Raw genomic sequence first — 17,462 nt, forward strand, 5'->3', positions numbered from 1 at the left:
CCTCGCCTCTCAGGGGCGCGGCCCGGGGGGGGGCGGGGCGGTGCTCCCGCTCCTGCCGGCTGAGGCGGCCTCACCTCGGGGAGGGCTCGCCCGGCTGTGATGCGCAGCGTGCGGGGTTCGTAGGGGCTCAAAAAAACCCTGCAACGACCAGGCAGCGGGAGGGGCGGCTGCGCCGCATCGCACGCCTCCTGGTGCCGCTCGTGCCCGATTCAGTGGCGGCAGATCCGCAGTCTGCAGCGCAAAAGCAGCAATTTTGCTTTTAATAACGGAGGCGGTTTTTGCAGCGGCTCTGGTCTCTATGCCGTGGCTTTGATAGGAGCTGGAAGAGGACGGGAGCCCACCTCCCAGCCTTGCCATGGGCACGTGTCCGCTTCCTGGGCTCAGCCAGGTCCAGGAAACGCAGCCCCGGGTTCTGCTGATCCGCATCTCCTCACGCCATTTTTCTAATGGGAAAAAGTAAAGAGGTTCTCGGACTCGGGAAAGTGGTTACAGACTGACAGAACCATCTACTTCCCCAGGGAGCTTGCACCGGGGAGGGGGGGGGGCGGCGTCTCCTTCCCGCAGCTGCACGGGGAAGGGAAAGGAAAGAAGTCGGTACTTCCGCGTGAGATCATCAACTGCGGACGGAAGTCCTCTCGAGGCCGGCTTCCGGGGGGAGGTGCCGGCCTCGCCAAGATGGCGGCGCCCAGGTGCCCCTGAACGGAGAAGAGGTGACTGCCGCCCGAGGCCGTGGCGGCCGCTGGCTTCCCATGGCGCTAAGCAGCCGCAGCTGCTTGCTGCTGGCGGCCGGCAGGCTCCAGGCACCTGGAGCGGGTAAGCTCAGCCCCTTTACGGCTCGCCATGCCGGCCATTCCCGGCCCCAGGGCCCAGCGTCCCCTGTGCTGCTGGCGGGGGCCAGCTCCCGGGGTGATCCAGCGGCCGGGTGTCTTGGAGGGACAGTTCTGCCGTGCGCAGGCCCCGGTCTGTGCCGGGCTCCCGCTTGTAACGGCCGTTCGGGCTGCTGTGGGGTGGGGGCGCTGCTGCTGCGTCTCCGGTCTGACAAAGGGAGGCCCTGCCCGTCCGTCACTGCTGAGAGGTTCACGCTGGACCAAAAAGTTGTGTAGCAGAGTGAGCTTACAAATCTAACTCCAAATTCGTGTTTGTTAGCTTAATTAGTGATGAATAGCCTGACAGAATCAAGGATTCTTACCTTGGTTTTTGGTAGCACTGCCAGCTTTGTGAAGATCACTTTCAGTGTTTTGTAAAGGCTTGATCCTAGGGATCTTCTTGTCATGCATGAATTTGTATTTTATTCATGGGTTTTGAAACACTGTTAAAACTTAATATACTTTTCATTTTTAGCCTGCAGTTCACCTCATAAATTGGAGAAACAGGTTGAGATCTGGTAATCCATCTATTAAGTAGTTAAAAACAGAAAAAGCTAATTTTGCCCTGCTAATTTGTGCAAGCTGCACAATGTGTATTGTATTCATTCATATTGTTTTCCTTTTTTTAACTCTGGGAGGTTTTATTTCCTGCTTTTCTTCAAGGTCTTCGTTTTGCATCAACGACAGCCAATCTCAAAACTGAGACTGAAGTGGACACAAGCGAAAATGAGGTTGTTGCCCCTGACTTCACTAACAGGAATCCTCGGAACTTGGAGCAGTTGGCCCTGGCTAGAAAGGAGCGTGGCTGGAAGACAACATGGCCAAAGCGTGAATTTTGGCATAGGTGAGTCGGAAAGTCACTAGCAGAAATGAAGACTCCAAAACAAATAAAGAAACCCCAAACCCACCAGGTGGAGTTTCTACAAAATGCACTTTTTGGGTTGTTGAATCAGTTGCTCCCTTAGTTGTTTTTAATAAACAGGTATCTTCTGTGGTCAGAGAGTAGTAGGCTAGCATCACGTGAAAGTTAGCATATGCATTGAAGAGCTATTGTTAAGGTAGCAGTAATATTGCTTAAGCAACTACTGTTTAACTTGGGATTCTCTTAGTCTTGTGCTGACTGTGCATTGTTGTTTTATTTGAGGCACCACAATAATCTGTTGGCTTTGGGTTTTTGCTTTTGTTTTTTTCTTTGTTTTGTTGGGTTTTTGGATTTTTTTGTTTGTTTGTTTGGGTTGGATTTTTTTTTAGAAAATGCTGGTTTCTTGTCCTCTGGAAAATAAGTTCTTTTTAAGCTGGGGATTCAAAATCATTATTTTGTTCCTGAGGGGAGAACCACATCCAGTTTGTTCATGCTTGGGAATTTGATACTTTCCGAGTGCAATAGAAGATAGTTGCTCCTAATACTCTGTGATTATGCGTTACGGCTTACAAAGTAGTGCTTGACCACTTGCCGATGCTGACAAGTTGTTACCTGCTGCGTAAGCAGAACCCTTTAAGAGCCTGCATAGCAAACCTCAGGTTACATTTCTGCTGGAGCAGTTCCCCTGATCTAGCTCATAAGCACCCATACCACACTGTGCAGGTGTACGCTGCTTGGTCTGGAGCACGTGCTGGCGTGAGGCAGCGTAGGACTGTGACCTACCTAACTGGTGAAAAGTTGCTCTTTCATTCTGTTGAACTGGTAAAATGAGTCCTGTTTTATGTTCTATAAAGTAAGCAAAAACCTAGGTAATAAAAGCAATATTAAGAAATCATTATTGTATTAATAGCTCTAGTATGTTCAGTTTTATTTAAAGTGAGTCACTTGTGCATTTAAGCATTTGAGTGTATTCTCTCTTTAGATCTGGAAAAGACATCACCTTCCTTGTTATTTCTTTCCTTCACTCAGGTTACGACTTGAGCGGACACAGCATTACGTAGAAGCCTTCGTCGAGCGCTGTAATGGGGATGTTGTGGTATCTGCCTCTACCCGAGAGTGGGCCATAAAGAGACACCTATACAGTCCCAAGGGAGTAACAGCATGCAAAAACCTTGGCCGCGTAATGGCACAGCGCTGTTTGGAAGCAGGAATCAACTTTGTGAACTTTAAAGCTGTTATTCCCTGGGAACATCGTTGTGACTCGGCAAGTACCCATCTCCTGACACTCATTTGGCCTTTTTCTCGTTTTTAAGCATTAATTTTATTCTCTTCACCATTAGTCTTCTCATGTGGTTTGACAATCCCTTCTTGCAGTGCTCAAAAGGGTAATTTCGACAAGCTGCAATTCCTGGTGTTATGCTTCAAGTGAGGCTGTTAACCTCTGCCCCTCCACGTAGCATGTCCCCACTGATACTTCGGTGCTGATGGCTTTTCTTTGTACTTATTTGTGTATGTCTCTCTCTCTTTTACACAAGATTCAGGAATTCGAGAAAGCTGTGGAGGAGGGTGGTGTTGTTTTGCGTGAGCCACGAAGAATCTATCGGTAAAATGGAGACCATTGGGAAAACTTTCCAAGGAACAGCAATCACTTCTTCAGGCCTGTGTACAGGCACAGTGAAGGAAAAGTTGGAAACCTGGCATCTTATAATAAAATGTTTCTAAATGCGTGGAAGTGTGTCCCATTTTTTATTCTTTTAAGGCTAGAATAAACTGTTGTAGTTCAACCTGACAGACTAGCAGAATTTACTTCAGAATTCAGTAATTTTAAAGTATGTTTAATTTTTTTGTATTTGATTTGTGTTTGTGCTCACCTGAAATTTTTGAAATGCTTGATCCGTGTATGTAGCAAGTCACATTTAGCAAAATGCAGGTCAGAACTGTAATACAGTTATGTGCTAAACCTGGTAAAAAGATTAAATTCCCCTAACTCTTTGCAGCTTTCTTGCAACCCTTAGATTCCAATGTCTCGGACCTCGCAGGTGCAGGAGGGAAGCGGCAGGAGTGCCAGCTGTAGGGAGCCAGAGGCCCCTTTCCCTCCTGCGCCTGCCTGCTGCTCGCCCGCAGAGCCATGCTGGCAGCCTGTCAGCCCGCCCTGACTGGCGGGCTCCCGGGACACGTTTCTCAGCCTTGTAGAGTGCGAGTGGAAACCTCCGCGTCCTTGGGCGCTGCCCGACCCCCTCACCGCCAGCCCGGGTTGCCGTGGGTTCTTTTTTTCTTTAAAGCCGGGGGAAGAGCCGCCCCTGCCGGGGCAGTGCGGAGCACGCAGGCGCGCCGGGCAGGGGGTAGTGCGGCGGCCCGCGATGGAGGTGGGGGCGGCGGGCTTCGAGCGGTGCCTGCCGCGCCTGCGGGCCCGCATCCGCCGCGCCGCCTTCCTGGGTGAGCCGCGGTGATGGGGGTGGGGGGGCGGCCTATCCCGCTCGCTGACGTGTGGTGGCGGGCCCTTGCCCCGCGGGCATGGAGGTGTATTTTAGCGGATAATGGCGGTGGTGTGTACTAGAACAGGGAACGGAGAGACTCTGGGTTTAAAACAGGCAGCAGAGGTCGGAAAGCGAGCGCTCTGTGCGGTGCTGGGCTCGGCCCGCTGGGTTGGGGTCGGGGTCGGGGTGTTCGTTATGGGGCGACGTACGCCCCAGGGTGAGGCAGGTCCCGCTCGGGGGGCGGGTGTGTTTCCCTTCCTCGTCCTGCCCCAGGGGTGAGGGAGCTGGGGGCTTGACTGCCACAGCGGTCGGTTGTCTTTTGAGCTTGCTACCGGTGCCCTTGGCACAGAGGTTACGGTGAAGAAAGGTGTTTCAGAGATCCTCATCCCGATGCTGGTGGAATGTGTGTTTCATATTTTCAGATTTTTTTTTGTGTTCTTTCCACCTCAACAGCCCTTGATATGGAGTTTACTGGCTTACATTCAACTTTCCCACAAAATAATGAGCCCAGGTAAAGCTGTTGGACTTTTCAATGTGACTTGAAATTTGCTGCTCTAGCTCTGTGAGAACAGCCGGTGCGTTGCAAACCTTCCTGTTTCCCCTTGCCCCCATTCTGTTTTTGTCCATAGCCTGTTTGATTCCCCTGCGGAGCGGTACCCAAAGGCCAGGCAGAGTGTTCAGTGCTTCACTGTTACGCAGCTTGGTAAGTGCTGGTCTGATGCAGAAAATAATCTCCCCAAGCCTTAGTGGTAACTGGCCTCTTGCCAGCTGGCCCTGCAGGTAGCTCTGGTCTTAATTCACTCATTACGGAGATATTTGTCTGCTGTGGTAGGTTGGTTGTTGGGGTTTTTTTGTTTTTGTTTTTTACCCCTCTGATGTTTAATACTATCAACTTTTTAATGCTTTAAATAACATAAAGTCAGATGGGACCTATCCTTTTTGCTGGTCTGAAGTTGTTCATATTTAAAGATTGCAGGTACAAATACAGGGCTTTTAAAATAGAGGATGCAAGTAAGAAGTAAGTGACAGCAGCTCCTATTCAAGGCTGTCATTTGATATAGTGTATGAGTAAGGGGACTATCAGAGGAAAATGAAGGGTAGTATTTCTGATATCCCTAAAATAATTAAAAGATCAACACAAGGAAGGGCCTGTGGTGGATGGCTATCTACAGTTAAGAACCAGTTAGAGGTCAAGAAACCAGCTCCAAAACTGTTTAAAATATTGTTCAAAGCTTTAGGCTATGTAAGATCTTAATGTGCTTTTGAGGGATTAATAGAAAAGAAAGTAGTAAAAAGCATGTTTCAGTCCTCTGTGGTGCCTAGCTCCTTCCAAATGCTTTTGCAGTGTAGTTGGACCCACAGACTTGTGTATGCATAGTTGGAGATTTTTATCACCAACTCACCTCTTCTCACCGGTTGCTCAATTTGCTATTTAATCAGGCTTGACTCCTTTTCCCACTTAGCACTAAAAGCTTGCTCCTGTTCAGCTCTCAGGGAGCTGGGGAGTGGTCTGGCAGTTGCTGTTAAGATTTGCACTGTGGCATTAGTGAATGGAAAGCATGTCCTCTGTCAGGGGATCCCCCCATACCTTATCTCATTTTCACAGTATCTGTAGACATCCAGCTAAACATTGCCATTTCAGTGCAAGTTTCTCTCTCTTGCAGGGCTGGCAATATTCTTAAACGAAAATTCTAACAAGTAAGTAAAAAAGCAGTTTTCTGTTATAATGAAGATGGTGCAGTTGAGATTTTATGCAGAATCTTCTTGGGAGGAGTTACTTCTTGTAGTGATCTTCTAGAGAGATTTTTCTTTTTGTTGTAGGTATGTGGTGCATTCATACAACTTTTTTCTCTTTCCATCAACATTGGGAGTTTCGGATGTCGAATTCACCCTCTCTGCATCTAGCGTTCAGTTCCTGTCTCATTATGGCTTTGACTATAATAAGGTATGTAATCTCTCTTCCAGAAATCTGGCACAGATGAAGTCTGTGCAATTACAGGAGAAATTAGGATTAATATTCCTAAATGCTACATTTCTGGGGTAAATAGCATCTTCCTAAAGTATGAACCCATCATGTGGTTCATTATCAACAGGGAGAGTGAGTGCTGGTTTTTCTGAACTGCCGTAGAGGCAATAACCACATCTTTGTCAGCCTAAGACAGATGTCCCCACCTCAAAAAAAAAAAAAAAACAACAAAAACAAAAAACCCCCAAACAAAAAAAACCCCAAACCTACCTCTGGTGAGCTGAGGAGTTACTAAACAGACCTTGGTGGGAGTCTTTACTAGCCATGAATGTGGACGAGTCTCAGTCTACCTGCATCTTGTGTATTGCCATATTTCCCATAAAATTCAGACTATGTCATCACATGAGAGCACTGTTTAGCAATTTTGGGCAGGAAACATTGTGATATCTTGACACTTGCAGTATCTCATTAAAGGAAAGGTAAAAGCAGAGAAAAAAAATTACTACAGTTCACAAAACCCCTTTTCTTTTCTCCATACATAAACATGTCTTCCTTTATGTAAGAATGCATCTTGGATTACCTACAGTCTGTATTTTTGAAGAGGATATTCTGAGAATGAGGAATACCAGCATCTTCCGGGTTTGGACCTAGCTAACCTGCTGTTCTCTAATTTGCTGCAAGAAAGCCCAGGGGAGAGTAACCAACCTGGTATTTTTTTTCCCTTGCTCAGTTCCTCAAAGATGGAATCCCGTACATGAATGAGGTACAGCAGAAGATCCTTAGCCAGCATCTCTTAGCAGGTAGCTGGAAAGTCAGCAGGTGAGCGCTGTTCAGAGAGGTGGATCCTCAGTACTGACTTTATTGACAGTTCACCTTCACTCAGGTCCCATTTTGTAGAAATATTAAAGCTATTGGTGTGAATGCCTTGTTGCCAGCTGTTCCAGCATGCTGTGGTCTGTCTGAAGGAACATAGATCACAGGATACAATCCAGAGAGTTGGGTGAATGTCAGGCAGTGATGCTTTTGCATTCTCACAGCAAGGCATGAGACTCCATCTGTAAAGAGCTTTTTCTCACGCTCTGCATCTTTCCCCTGATCCTCCTTTAGTGCCCTGGACAGGGATGTGCTGAAGAAGGCTATTGATGAAGTGACCTGTTGGATAGCTGCAGCAGAGGAAGGGGAGACTATGATTCTGCAGGATCTGAGTGGTATGGAACAGGATGCCTCCCTTAGGGACCTATGTGGCTTTATCACTTCTCCTGGACCTCTGGGGCTGCTGCTGGCCTTTGCCTGTTTTGTTAAACTGCTCTGATGAAAGTGAAAGCATCTGTACCCATCCTGCCTTTACAGCCCTTTGCCCCTGTCTGTGTCTCAGTTCTTGTCAGGCATTCATCTCTGGACTCTGCTTTTCTGCTTCATTGGGGTGGTGGGCCTTTCTGTAGGGGAAGTGGATGTCTAGGTGCTTAGAACATGCTTTGTGGTAACTGACTTCCATTTTGTGCTGCTTCAGAGCAGCAGCTGGAGAATTTGTAGTTGCTCTGGACCAGGACAACTCTTGACTTATTTAAATCCTGGGTGATCTGGTTTTTATTGTCTTCCTGGGAAAGGTGGATCTTCTTTCAGAGTTTGTTCCTTCTGTATGTGGAGCAACAAGGAGCCCCATGGAGACACGTATATATGCCAGTGTGGATAAACAGGCTGCTTACCGCCTGTGTTAGCTTTTGGGTGCCCTGTAGCAGAGCTCAGGAATTTCTGTGCTGTTTTGGAGGACTTAAGGGACAGGGAATTGTAGCAGAGAATAGTTTGTATGTTTGATCACAGAAACCAAATCTTAATCCTTCAGGGAATAAAATACAGAAAAGGTTAGGAAGGACAAAGTATTTAAGGCTTTGTCTGTTGATGCTTTTTTGCAAAGTGTGAAATACAGGGGGTCCGGAGTGTGCTGTGTTTTCTATCTGCTACGTCAGCTGTAGTAGATATGATACTGCTATGTTAATAGGGTCTGGCAACGGTGAGCACCTGTGACAAGACAGACATTTATTTAAGTAAGCAATAGGACTCATTAAGGTGTCTTCGCATGCTGTTCAGAAGAGGGCTGAGTTATTTCCTTATCAGCTGTGGGGGAAAATGCATTGCTATCTCTCATCTGCGCTTGGCTTCTGATTGTGTTGCTCTGAAACCTTACAAAACCACAGTCTTTTTCAGAGTAGTAGCATTCCTCCCTCTTCAGTTAGTCTTTTCCTTTCCTCTGTGTTCTGACAAAAGAGAAATTTGCCTGAAATTCTCACTATGACTTTTTTTTTGTTGTGGTGGTGTTTTGTTGTTTTTTGATTTGTTTGTTTTCTGTCATTGTGTATGGTAATGTACCAAGATCATACATTCAGGAGTATTTTCTGTACACGCGGGGAGAAACATCTGGTCAGTCCTTCTGTCTAGAAAAATGTGGTTTTGTAAATAGGCTTGTCTGCACCTCTGAAGTTTTTACTACTCTCTTATTTTTGTTTTGTCTCAGGCTATCAGATGTTTGATGTTCAGCTGGTTCTGAGACAGGCTCTCCAAAATGTTTGGACACAGCCTCTTGAAGACAAGAAGGTGGGATGGAAATGTGGACATTTTGAAAAGAGAGTTTCTATCTAGACAGATAGGACTGGTGTTCTTGCAGGGACTCTGAAACGTTCCTTGTACTTTTAATGTTAGGGTGGAAGAGAAGACAATGACAAAGGAACATTCTGGGAAGTGTTGATTGTGAGATCCCAAGAAAAGGGATTCAGAAGACTGAGTAACTTTGGTTTCTGTTTGTCCTGTAACCACAAAATACCTTGAGCTGGAAATGCGTGTCCTTGGGGCACTTTTGGAGGGACCCTTTCTGTATCTCCAGACTTTATTAGATTTCTCCACAGGAATGTACAGTTTTTAGTCTTTTGTGTGTGTGTGTGTGTGATTTTTCCTTTGCTGACTTTTGCCATGTAGTTGCTTTGAAGACTTTTATTCTGTCTGTATATGACTGTTGTGGTTTAACCTGGCCAGCAGCTAAAACAACCTCGCAGCTGTTGGCTCACTCCACCCCCACAGTGGGATGGGGGAGAGAATTGAAAAGAAAAAAAAAAAGAAAAAGTAAAACTCGTGGGTTGAGATAAAGACAGTTTAATAGGACAGAAAAAGAAGATAATGATAAAAGATTGTATATACAAGTGATGCACAGCACAATTTCTCACCACGTGAAGCTGATGCTCAGCTAGTTCTCGAGCCATGATCCTGCCTCCCGGTCAGCCCCCAGTTATATACGGAGCGTGATGTTATGTGGTATGGAATATCCCTTTGGTCAGTTGGGGTCAGCTGTCCCGGCTGTGTCCCCTCCAAACTTCTTGTGCACCCTCAGCCTACTCACTGGCAGGGCAGTGTGAGAAGCAGCAAAGGCCTTGGCTCTGTGTGAGCACTGCTCAGCAGTAACAAAAGCATCCCTGTGTTATCAACACTATTTCTAGCACAAATCTAAAACATAGCCCCATGGTAGCTACTATGGAGAAAATTACTTCTATCCCAGCCAAAACCACCACAATGACTTGCTGGTTTGCTATTGCTATTTTCCATTTGGTGCAGTATTTTCTGAATTAAACCTATGGCTGTGTGCTTCCCAAAACATGAGTATGATACCAGTCAGTTGCTTAGAAATAGACTACAGAAGTGTTTCGGGTTTTTTTTTTGGTTTGGTTTTTTTTTTTGTTTTTTTTTTTTTGTTTTTTTTTTTTTTTTTGCATTAGTACTGTTTTGGTCTGATAAGCAGTGTCAACAGAGTGACAGATTTACCCAGCCTTCTCACCTGAAGCATAGCCTTCAGGGACTCAGTTTGTGTGATTGCTGTTTGTTTCTGGTTTTTGGTGCCATGAACTTATCATATTGGTGTCAAGTTAAATTGAATTATGTTTGTTTGTGCTCAAAAAACCCCAAACAGCTGTGGTAGGAACCATCTTCTTAACAAGAAAAGCATTAATAAGACACCCTTAGAGCAGGTCTCCTTCATTACGGGCACACTGATCTCCATATGGAAGAGAAGTGAGACAGTCCTGAAGTGCCAGGGGATGCGCTATTTCTCCATCCTTCATAGCCTAGATGCTGAACTTGTCCTCAGCATTGCTGAATCCCAGTAAGCAACTTACTTACAACTATCATGGGAGGCTGAGATACCCGATGACTGTTCTTTTCAGGTAATGGTGAAAAAAGTGAGTCCACAGCATCGTCAGCTTCTGGAGAACTCTCCTTATGACTACTTCCAGAAGGAGCTCATTCTCCTGTCTGCCCGGGGCTTCACCAACCTCTTCCAGACACTTGTTAAAGCCAAGAAGGTAAAATGCCTCATCTCTACTCATTTTTCATCTCCTTTGATTTGCTGCACTGGATGTAGAGGGATGATAAAGTCGTAATTTGTATTAAATGACTCGGCTCATTCAGTGTGATCATCCTGTTTAGTTGTCAGTAAAGCTGAGATGAATTCTTCGATTGCAGTCATGGTTAGAAAAAATGAGCGTTAAACGTTACATCTTCTTACTGACCAGGTCCCACTCCCAAAGCATGCTCAAAATTATGAATGCAAACACTAGATTTCTCTGTGTTACTTTTCTATTAGTCCTGCAATCCTAGTGCAGCCCGGGAAGAGGGAGCCAGAACCTGTTCTGCAATATGTTTCTTATGTCACTTGTGAAAATGCAGGAGTCCATAGTGTTGAAAATCCTTGTGTCGCACAGCATGAGTCACCATCTAAGAAAGCTGAGCCGATTCTTGCCTTTTGGGCAAGTTATGCTTTTCAGCATGTGACAGACCAGTCTATTGCACCATGTGGACCATTGGTCTGATTATGTGTGGAAATTCTTATGTTCTATATGCAGATTATTGAATGAATTTCAGCTTCAGAAGACTATGGGTGATGTGCAGGGAAAGGCTGTTCCTCCCCTTGTGAGTGAGCCTATGAATCTGATCACTGGAAGTCTTTGCCAGTGTTCAGCTGAGCTGAGAATCCACCTAGCTCCTTAGGTCCACTCAAACTAGAATGCTGCTGAAAAAATAACCTCTTCTGAAAGTCCACAAGTCTGATTTCCTGAAAGCAGTAGTACTCCTGTGAGCTTTGCAGCCTGAATGACTTTTGGGTGAGTGTGTGTGGATGCAGTCCACCAGAGGAAAGGATTACAGCTGTTGAGCATGCCTAAAATTGGTTATCTCTGAGCTCTCTTCAAAAATCTGCTCCAATGGGCTGTTATGTTTATATTCTTCCCGTAGCCCCTGGTGGGACACAACATGCTTATGGACCTTATGCATCTTCATGACAAGTTCTACAAGCCCCTTCCAGGTAATGCTGTACATAGTTGCTGTCCCCGGGCTGCTGCCTTTGCAGTGGGGATGGGACAGTAAGCACAGGGGTCGTTTGCCACCCCAGCCACCCCCAGTGCTTGGCAAGCTGCAGTGCTAGTTGCCTCCTCTGAGCTCTAACTGCTGAAGTGGTGCATCATTCCTCTGACTTCATCTCTCTTTCTTACTCGTTTGAAATACCATTGGCTTTTTCTCAGTTTTACAATGTCTTTCTCCATGTTTTGCTTTCAGAAAGCTATGAGGAGTTTAAAAGGAACATTCACAACCTGTTTCCTGTCCTCATAGACACCAAGACTGTAACAAAATCCATCTGGAAGGTGAGATGCCAAGGTCTTTTTGTTTGGAGTTACAGCTTGTCTTTCACCCAAAAGAGAGGGTATCTTTCTTCGGTGCCCTGTGGTTACAGAACTGTGACCGATTGTCACTGTTGCCCTGAGACATTCTGATTTTCGACCTTGTTTAATGAATCATTAGTACCAGTAAATGAGCTCACTTACCATAAGGTCTGTCTTGGTTGGTTTCCTAACACGTTCTTCTTTTCTAGAAACGTTCATTTCCTCGAGTATCTAATCTTTTGGAGGTGTATGCGGTTTTGTGCAGGTCAGTGGTGGGCAATAAAGCCTTCAGCAATCCCTTTGTTTTCTTGGGAAAGGTATTCAAAGTCAGTCATTTCATGTGTTCATACTTTCCTTCCTCCCAAATGCTTTTCAGCTGGTTTCTTGTCTTTATTAATTTAGAGCAACAGACTTGCTTATCTGACAGAGTAACTGTGGAGTAGATTATTTGTTCTAAAGTCACTTCTCATATTGTACCACCGTTACTTCATTGGTCACAAGTTTGGCTTGCAGACAACCTTATATACAACTTGAATTGTATGTTGCTTATGTCATGTTTAGAAATGAGTGAGTTTCAATTCTCTGAAGTAATTTCAAAGCCAGCTCCCAAGAAAGAGCTGCACCAAGCCCAAAGCTGTAACTAAATACTTTGTTCAGATGGCGCACGTGAGTAGATATCATATCTCGTGAGCTTAGCCATTAATTGGTAGAAGAGTTTTTTTGGTTGTTTGGTTTTTTTTTACACTTCTTTTGTGGCTAAATTCTTTTCATGGCAATTTTGTTCAGAAAAGTAAAATTTCACCTCTTTCCCCCTCACCCTCTACTCCCAAGAAGGAAATGCAAAATTAGTGCTTATAAAAACAGTACTGGGATTCTGGTTTTGTTTGGTTGGGGTTATTTTTCTGTTTGTTTTTGGTTTTTTTTTTTCAATTTTAGACTGCAGATTCCCAGAGTTTTTATGCTTGCTTGTTCTTTCTTTTATTTCAGTCATTCCATGGGTGTCTGTTTATTAATCTGTCCCCCAGAGTGTCCCCATTCAAATAGAACCATCTAGTCAACCCCTTTCCTTGGAGTTTTCAATTTATTTCTAATTCTTTTTTTTTTTTTCTTTTTTTTGTATGCGCTTAGAGCAGATTTGCTGCTTAGAAGGTTTGATTGAGGGAACAGACTGAGGAAGTATTTATGAGTTAGTTTTCAGGAAGAAAACTGGTAGATATTCTTCAGCGAAGTATCTTAGCCTTTTCATCAAATACTACCAAAGTTCCTTTTAAAATCTTCAGTAGCTTTTTCTGAATGAAGCCACAGGTCACTAATGAACAATAATTTGTCTCTCACGTACTGAAGAAAGATAAAAATCTTACACATTCTCTTGTCTTCAGCAGCAACCTAAATCCCGAAGATGCAGCGTGCCCGGTGATAGCCCTTGCAAGTGACTGCTCAAGATACGGTATGTTCTTAAGCAAATTTTCAACGTCAGGTCGCTGAAAGGGTTTCGTTTTACTTTGTGGATGTCTACGTGCAAAGCGTGAGCGAGTGCCAGTGGGTCAGCTGAATTTGTGCAGAGCTGCCAGTACACATTTTTGTCCAGGCCCAATGCCTGGGCTCCTGAAATGTCATGTGTTCTGCATGTCCCTGGTCACAGGTTTGCATCATGCTGCTAGTACAAAAGCCATTACTCCAAGTTGGGCTGAACTGAGCCTGACTTGGGGCTGTGGAGAGTTGGTAGCCCTTGGAAGGGGCAAGGGGAGGTGGGCAACAGCGGTCCTAGAATGGAAAATAGTGGGAGCTAATGGCAGGGAGGTCCCAGAAGGTAGCAGGAGCTCAGTGGCTGGCGTGCAGGGTTAGTGGTGCTGCGTGCGCAGGAGGTTGTGTTCAGCACATGGTATGGTACTGGCTGTGAGGCAGATGTTTCCTGGTTTCTCCTGGCAGCATGGGGTCCTGCAGCGCGGGGCCTCCTGTGTTTTGTAATGGTTCCCATACCATCTGTAATGTATATGACACAACTTGGTTTAAATCTTCATAAAAGTTAAATTTTTTTTATGTGCGTCTCACTAAGCTTTTCAGCCATTTGTGTAACTGCTATCTTTTTGTTGGTGGTGTTTTAAAATTCATGGTAGAAGCATAGATTTTCTATGGGGTGTAAAGGTTTCAGGGTGAGGAAAGAAGCAGAGCTGGGCTGAGGGGGGAATCCAATACAGAACAGTGAATCTTACGAATGTTAGGATTCTGCAGCATGCTGAAGTTGTTTACTCCTTTTTGATTTTGTTGGACACTTACAGCTGAGAAGTCGTCTCCTCATGAGGCAGGCTATGATGCATTTCTCTGTGGTTCAGGTAAAGTGCTTTGTAAACACTTCTTCAGAGTTTGTGTTGGGACTTGGCAATTCCTTTCCTGCTCTGTAGCTCTATTTGATGCCAAGAAATATTTGTGTATATACAGTCTATTGCTTTTAGTAACTTAGCTGCACTTCAGTGAGTTTTTGCTTTCCATCTGTTTAGTTATGTTTCTTTAGCTTTGTTCTAATGCCACCTCATTATTTCTCCTCCTAGTTCTTCTGAAGTCAGCTCATTTGCTACTGTGCAGATCCACAGAGTAAGTGATGTTTAAATGTTCACTGAAAATTGTATTACATGGATAGATCCTGTGGAAAACAGTCGTCACTTTGCTCTGGCTGACTTCTTGTTTTGCAGGCTGGCCTTCCTTTCGGATAAGAGAAAGTGTTACTGGAAATGTCACTGTTCTAATTAAATTTTTATTTTATAAGTCCGAAAGTAGTAGCTTTATGTCAAAGTTGACATTTAAAAAATGAAATCAGGGGCTATGCGATGGCTCAGAGGTTGGGAAATGGCATTGTGACTCCTTTATCCTTAAACAAGCTCTCTCAAGTTCAGTTCACTTGGGTAAGGGTCAAATCATTTTCCATTAGTTTCCATTTTTGAAATTTGTGTGATTCAGTGCCTTCAGTTAATTTCCTAAGAGGCAACTGTTCAAATCCTTTCCCTTTGCTTGCAGCTTTTTGACTTCTGTAGGAGATACCAAGATCTGAAATACTTATTTTGTCACTAGTCAAAGTGCTTCTTCAGGAGCTCTGTGCTCCAGAGACACTGTGCAGCAGTGCAGTGCTGGAGAAACAAAACGTCGTTCCATTTTGTTTTCTGATGTAGTGATGCAGTGGAGGCTGATCCTTCTTTCTCCCAGTATCTTACCGTGTTAGCTGAGTATCTGAACAAAGTGAATTTCATCCGAGGTGGTGTTTCAAGCATTGTGCGTATGAATTGCAGGTCTGTGACCAGTTTGTGGGGTGGGTAGGTCAGTAGCCTAGTTGATGGCTTCATTAGAGGAGAAAAATCCACCAGTGCCTAGCCCTACCTTGGCAGAAGTTGTCCTCATACAAATGACACAATTGACCTTTCAAAATGGCAAATGAGTTGAATTTCTGCTTTGTGAAATATATTAATATTGTTTCCTGTAAGATTACATTAGTCAGTTTGTATTGCCCTAATTCTCTCTGCTCTGTAAGAGAGCCTCTGTTTCTCTGGTGGTTTCTCCATGGTAATGGTGACAGTTTGCTTTTATGACTCATGTTTAGAAGAGTCTTGGGACAAAATAAAAATAATTTTGCACCAACAGTTGTGTTATACAACCTGTCTTATTTATGTGTCACATTTTGCATATATTCTGATTATATTAGTAGTGCTTCTATCGTATTTCTGAACTCAGATATGTCTCAGTATTACACATTTTCCAGAATTTTTCTGGGGAAGATGCTCCCTGCCAACATCCCCCTGTCTTGATTGTCCATGTCCGAGGCTGGCCAGGGATGAATGAAAGGCAGATTTACCAAGAGTTTAAAGCTCTTTGTCGCTTTGATGTCAGACAGCTTTCAAAGAACCAGTTCATTCTGCTCTCCAATAAATTTAAGCAGTAAGTGACCAGAAAATCTTAATTTTCTGTCCCTTGATCCTCTTTGACGCAAGTCTTTACCCCCTCCCCTCCCTCTGCCGTGACAGCTCTTAGATCAAGAGATTCCTGTCCTGAGCTGTGGGATGCTGTTAGCAGCCTGCAAGCCACGGCTCATGACATCTGCTTTCCTTACAGCGTCAGGCTTGTTCTGCGAGACTATAAGCATCACCCTCATCTGCCTGTTTGCGTCTATCGCCACTGGAGGCACTCTCCGCGAGTGAACTGCCTGCTGCAGTGAGTGGGGGAAACCGCGGGGAGGGGGAAGGCATTCCTCTGGGGCGCCTGGCCCTGGCACAGCAGCGCTCTGCCCCTCGTCTGCGATGTCCTTCTGCCAGCCCTTCAGGAGAACGAGCCGTGCAGAAGCAGGTTCGCTTGCCGGTGGCTGCTTGTGAGCAGTCAGCCCTGGGCAGCTAGACTTTAATCTTGATCCTGATTAACCGGGGAACGTTACCCCATGGATAGCACAAACCCACGTATGGCCTATCATACCAGACAGAGGGTTATCTTAATGAGCTGTAGTGCTAGCTCTAACAAGGTTGAGGATGGTGGGGCAGAGTCTCCCAGGTGTGGGATGGATATGTGTGTTTTGTGGGTGGGTTGTTTTTTTTTTCTACAGCAAGAGTTGAAAGCTCGGTAGTAGGAGAGAATTCCAGATTCAAAGTGCACCCCTCTCGTGAGGCCGGTGGTAGCAGTGCTCATGAAGGGTGAATTTCTGACCTGATGCAGTTTGGAAAAGAATCTCAGTGCTTAATAAGAACAAAATTAAGCCCTAAACGTAAGTAGCCTAACAGCATTTTACTGTTTTTGCCCTTTAGAGTCTCTGGTATTGTGGCACTGTGGTCTCTCCTGGCCTTTGTACTTGGAGGAGCTCCGTGCTGTTCGTTCTAAAGGATTGCCTTACAGATGAGACATGAGGAACGCAGATCTTATTTTTTGTGGTTGTCTATGTTTTGTTTCATTTCATTCCATTCAATAAACTATAAGCAAAGAAAACCCAAACAACAAAGCTATGAATAGTGTTTTAAATTGCTTTCTTGAAAAATGTGCTTTTAAAGATGATGTGTTGGTTTCCAATTTGTGGTATTTTGAAATCTGTTCAAAGCATAGTCCCCTCCTGAAGAGGGCCGAGATGGTTCTTTCGATGCCTAATTTACTGTGATCCTCTGTTGGTTCTTCACAGTTATTCATAACCCCATTTTGTTCCCAGTGCTTGTGCTGCTGCATAAAACACATTTCTGATGAAGTTCGGGAAGTTATGAAAGAGGCTATTTTTAGAGTCAGTTGTAAAGCAGGGGAAATGTCACTGCTTACCAAATGAAAATGGGCAGAGTTGATGGAGAAACCAGTCTTGGGGCTCATGAAAAGTTCTGGGGAATAGTAAATAATTTGCAGTGCTGTGTCGTGCAGTGGTATTTTCAGTGGCGGTGGAGCTGAGCATAGACAGATCAGTGGAATTTATCAGCTTCCAATCTGTAGAATGTGCACAGGTCAGGTGAGTTGGCACACATTTCTGTTTGCTTCTAGCACACAGCATGTGAGTGGTCCTTTATGCAAAAATATCATGAGATGTTGATCAGTTTCTCTGATACTGTTGAAGTGTTTGTCAGTTCACAGACTGTGGTCTTCAGAAAT

The 17,462-nt window shown here is 44.9% G+C and overlaps 2 protein-coding genes across 6 annotated transcripts; both read left to right on the plus strand.

Annotated features, from left to right (window-relative positions):
- The first annotated feature begins 36 nt into the window (after positions 1–36).
- Positions 37–3,460, plus strand: MRPL18 (mitochondrial ribosomal protein L18). Its single transcript, XM_075748493.1, has 4 exons — positions 37–813; positions 1,530–1,710; positions 2,758–2,992; positions 3,264–3,460. Exons 1-4 carry the CDS (start codon positions 750–752, stop codon positions 3,333–3,335), a joined length of 552 nt encoding a protein of 183 aa, XP_075604608.1. The 5' UTR covers positions 37–749; the 3' UTR covers positions 3,336–3,460.
- A 447-nt stretch (positions 3,461–3,907) lies between these two features.
- Positions 3,908–16,836, plus strand: PNLDC1 (PARN like ribonuclease domain containing exonuclease 1). Of its 5 annotated transcripts, none has more exons than XM_075748489.1 (19): positions 3,908–4,164; positions 4,659–4,716; positions 4,835–4,908; positions 5,870–5,903; positions 6,027–6,150; positions 6,902–6,990; positions 7,279–7,379; positions 8,684–8,763; positions 10,377–10,514; positions 11,443–11,512; positions 11,764–11,849; positions 12,077–12,132; positions 13,247–13,314; positions 14,147–14,200; positions 14,417–14,459; positions 15,032–15,131; positions 15,616–15,791; positions 15,966–16,064; positions 16,646–16,836. In XM_075748489.1, the coding sequence occupies exons 1-19, from the start codon at positions 4,089–4,091 to the stop codon at positions 16,716–16,718; spliced, it is 1,599 nt and encodes a 532-aa protein (XP_075604604.1). In that variant the 5' UTR covers positions 3,908–4,088; the 3' UTR covers positions 16,719–16,836. The 5 variants fall into 5 exon arrangements, 4 of the variants coding, with proteins under 4 accessions (XP_075604604.1, XP_075604605.1, XP_075604602.1 ...); XM_075748490.1 differs by having other exon boundaries at positions 13,250–13,314; XM_075748487.1 differs by lacking the exon at positions 3,908–4,164 and adding an exon at positions 4,235–4,422.
- Positions 16,837–17,462: the final 626 nt, after the last annotated feature.

Source organism: Balearica regulorum, chromosome 3, assembly GCF_011004875.1.
Source record: "Balearica regulorum gibbericeps isolate bBalReg1 chromosome 3, bBalReg1.pri, whole genome shotgun sequence".
Classification (NCBI taxonomy): Eukaryota; Metazoa; Chordata; class Aves; order Gruiformes; family Gruidae; genus Balearica; species Balearica regulorum.

Excerpts from the sequence above, each read along its gene's own strand:
- PNLDC1 (XM_075748487.1), top strand. The coding sequence starts at position 4,266 with ATGGCGGTGGTGTGTACTAGAACAGGGAACGGAGAGACTCTGGGTTTA. Across the intron at positions 12,133-13,246 it reads GTGTATGCGGTTTTGTGCAG|CAGCAACCTAAATCCCGAAG; the intron begins GTCAGTGGTGGG and ends TCTTGTCTTCAG. Across the intron at positions 13,315-14,146 it reads AAGTGACTGCTCAAGATACG|CTGAGAAGTCGTCTCCTCAT; the intron begins GTATGTTCTTAA and ends GGACACTTACAG.
- MRPL18 (XM_075748493.1), top strand. The coding sequence starts at position 750 with ATGGCGCTAAGCAGCCGCAGCTGCTTGCTGCTGGCGGCCGGCAGGCTC. Across the intron at positions 1,711-2,757 it reads AAGCGTGAATTTTGGCATAG|GTTACGACTTGAGCGGACAC; the intron begins GTGAGTCGGAAA and ends TCCTTCACTCAG. Across the intron at positions 2,993-3,263 it reads GGGAACATCGTTGTGACTCG|ATTCAGGAATTCGAGAAAGC; the intron begins GCAAGTACCCAT and ends CTTTTACACAAG.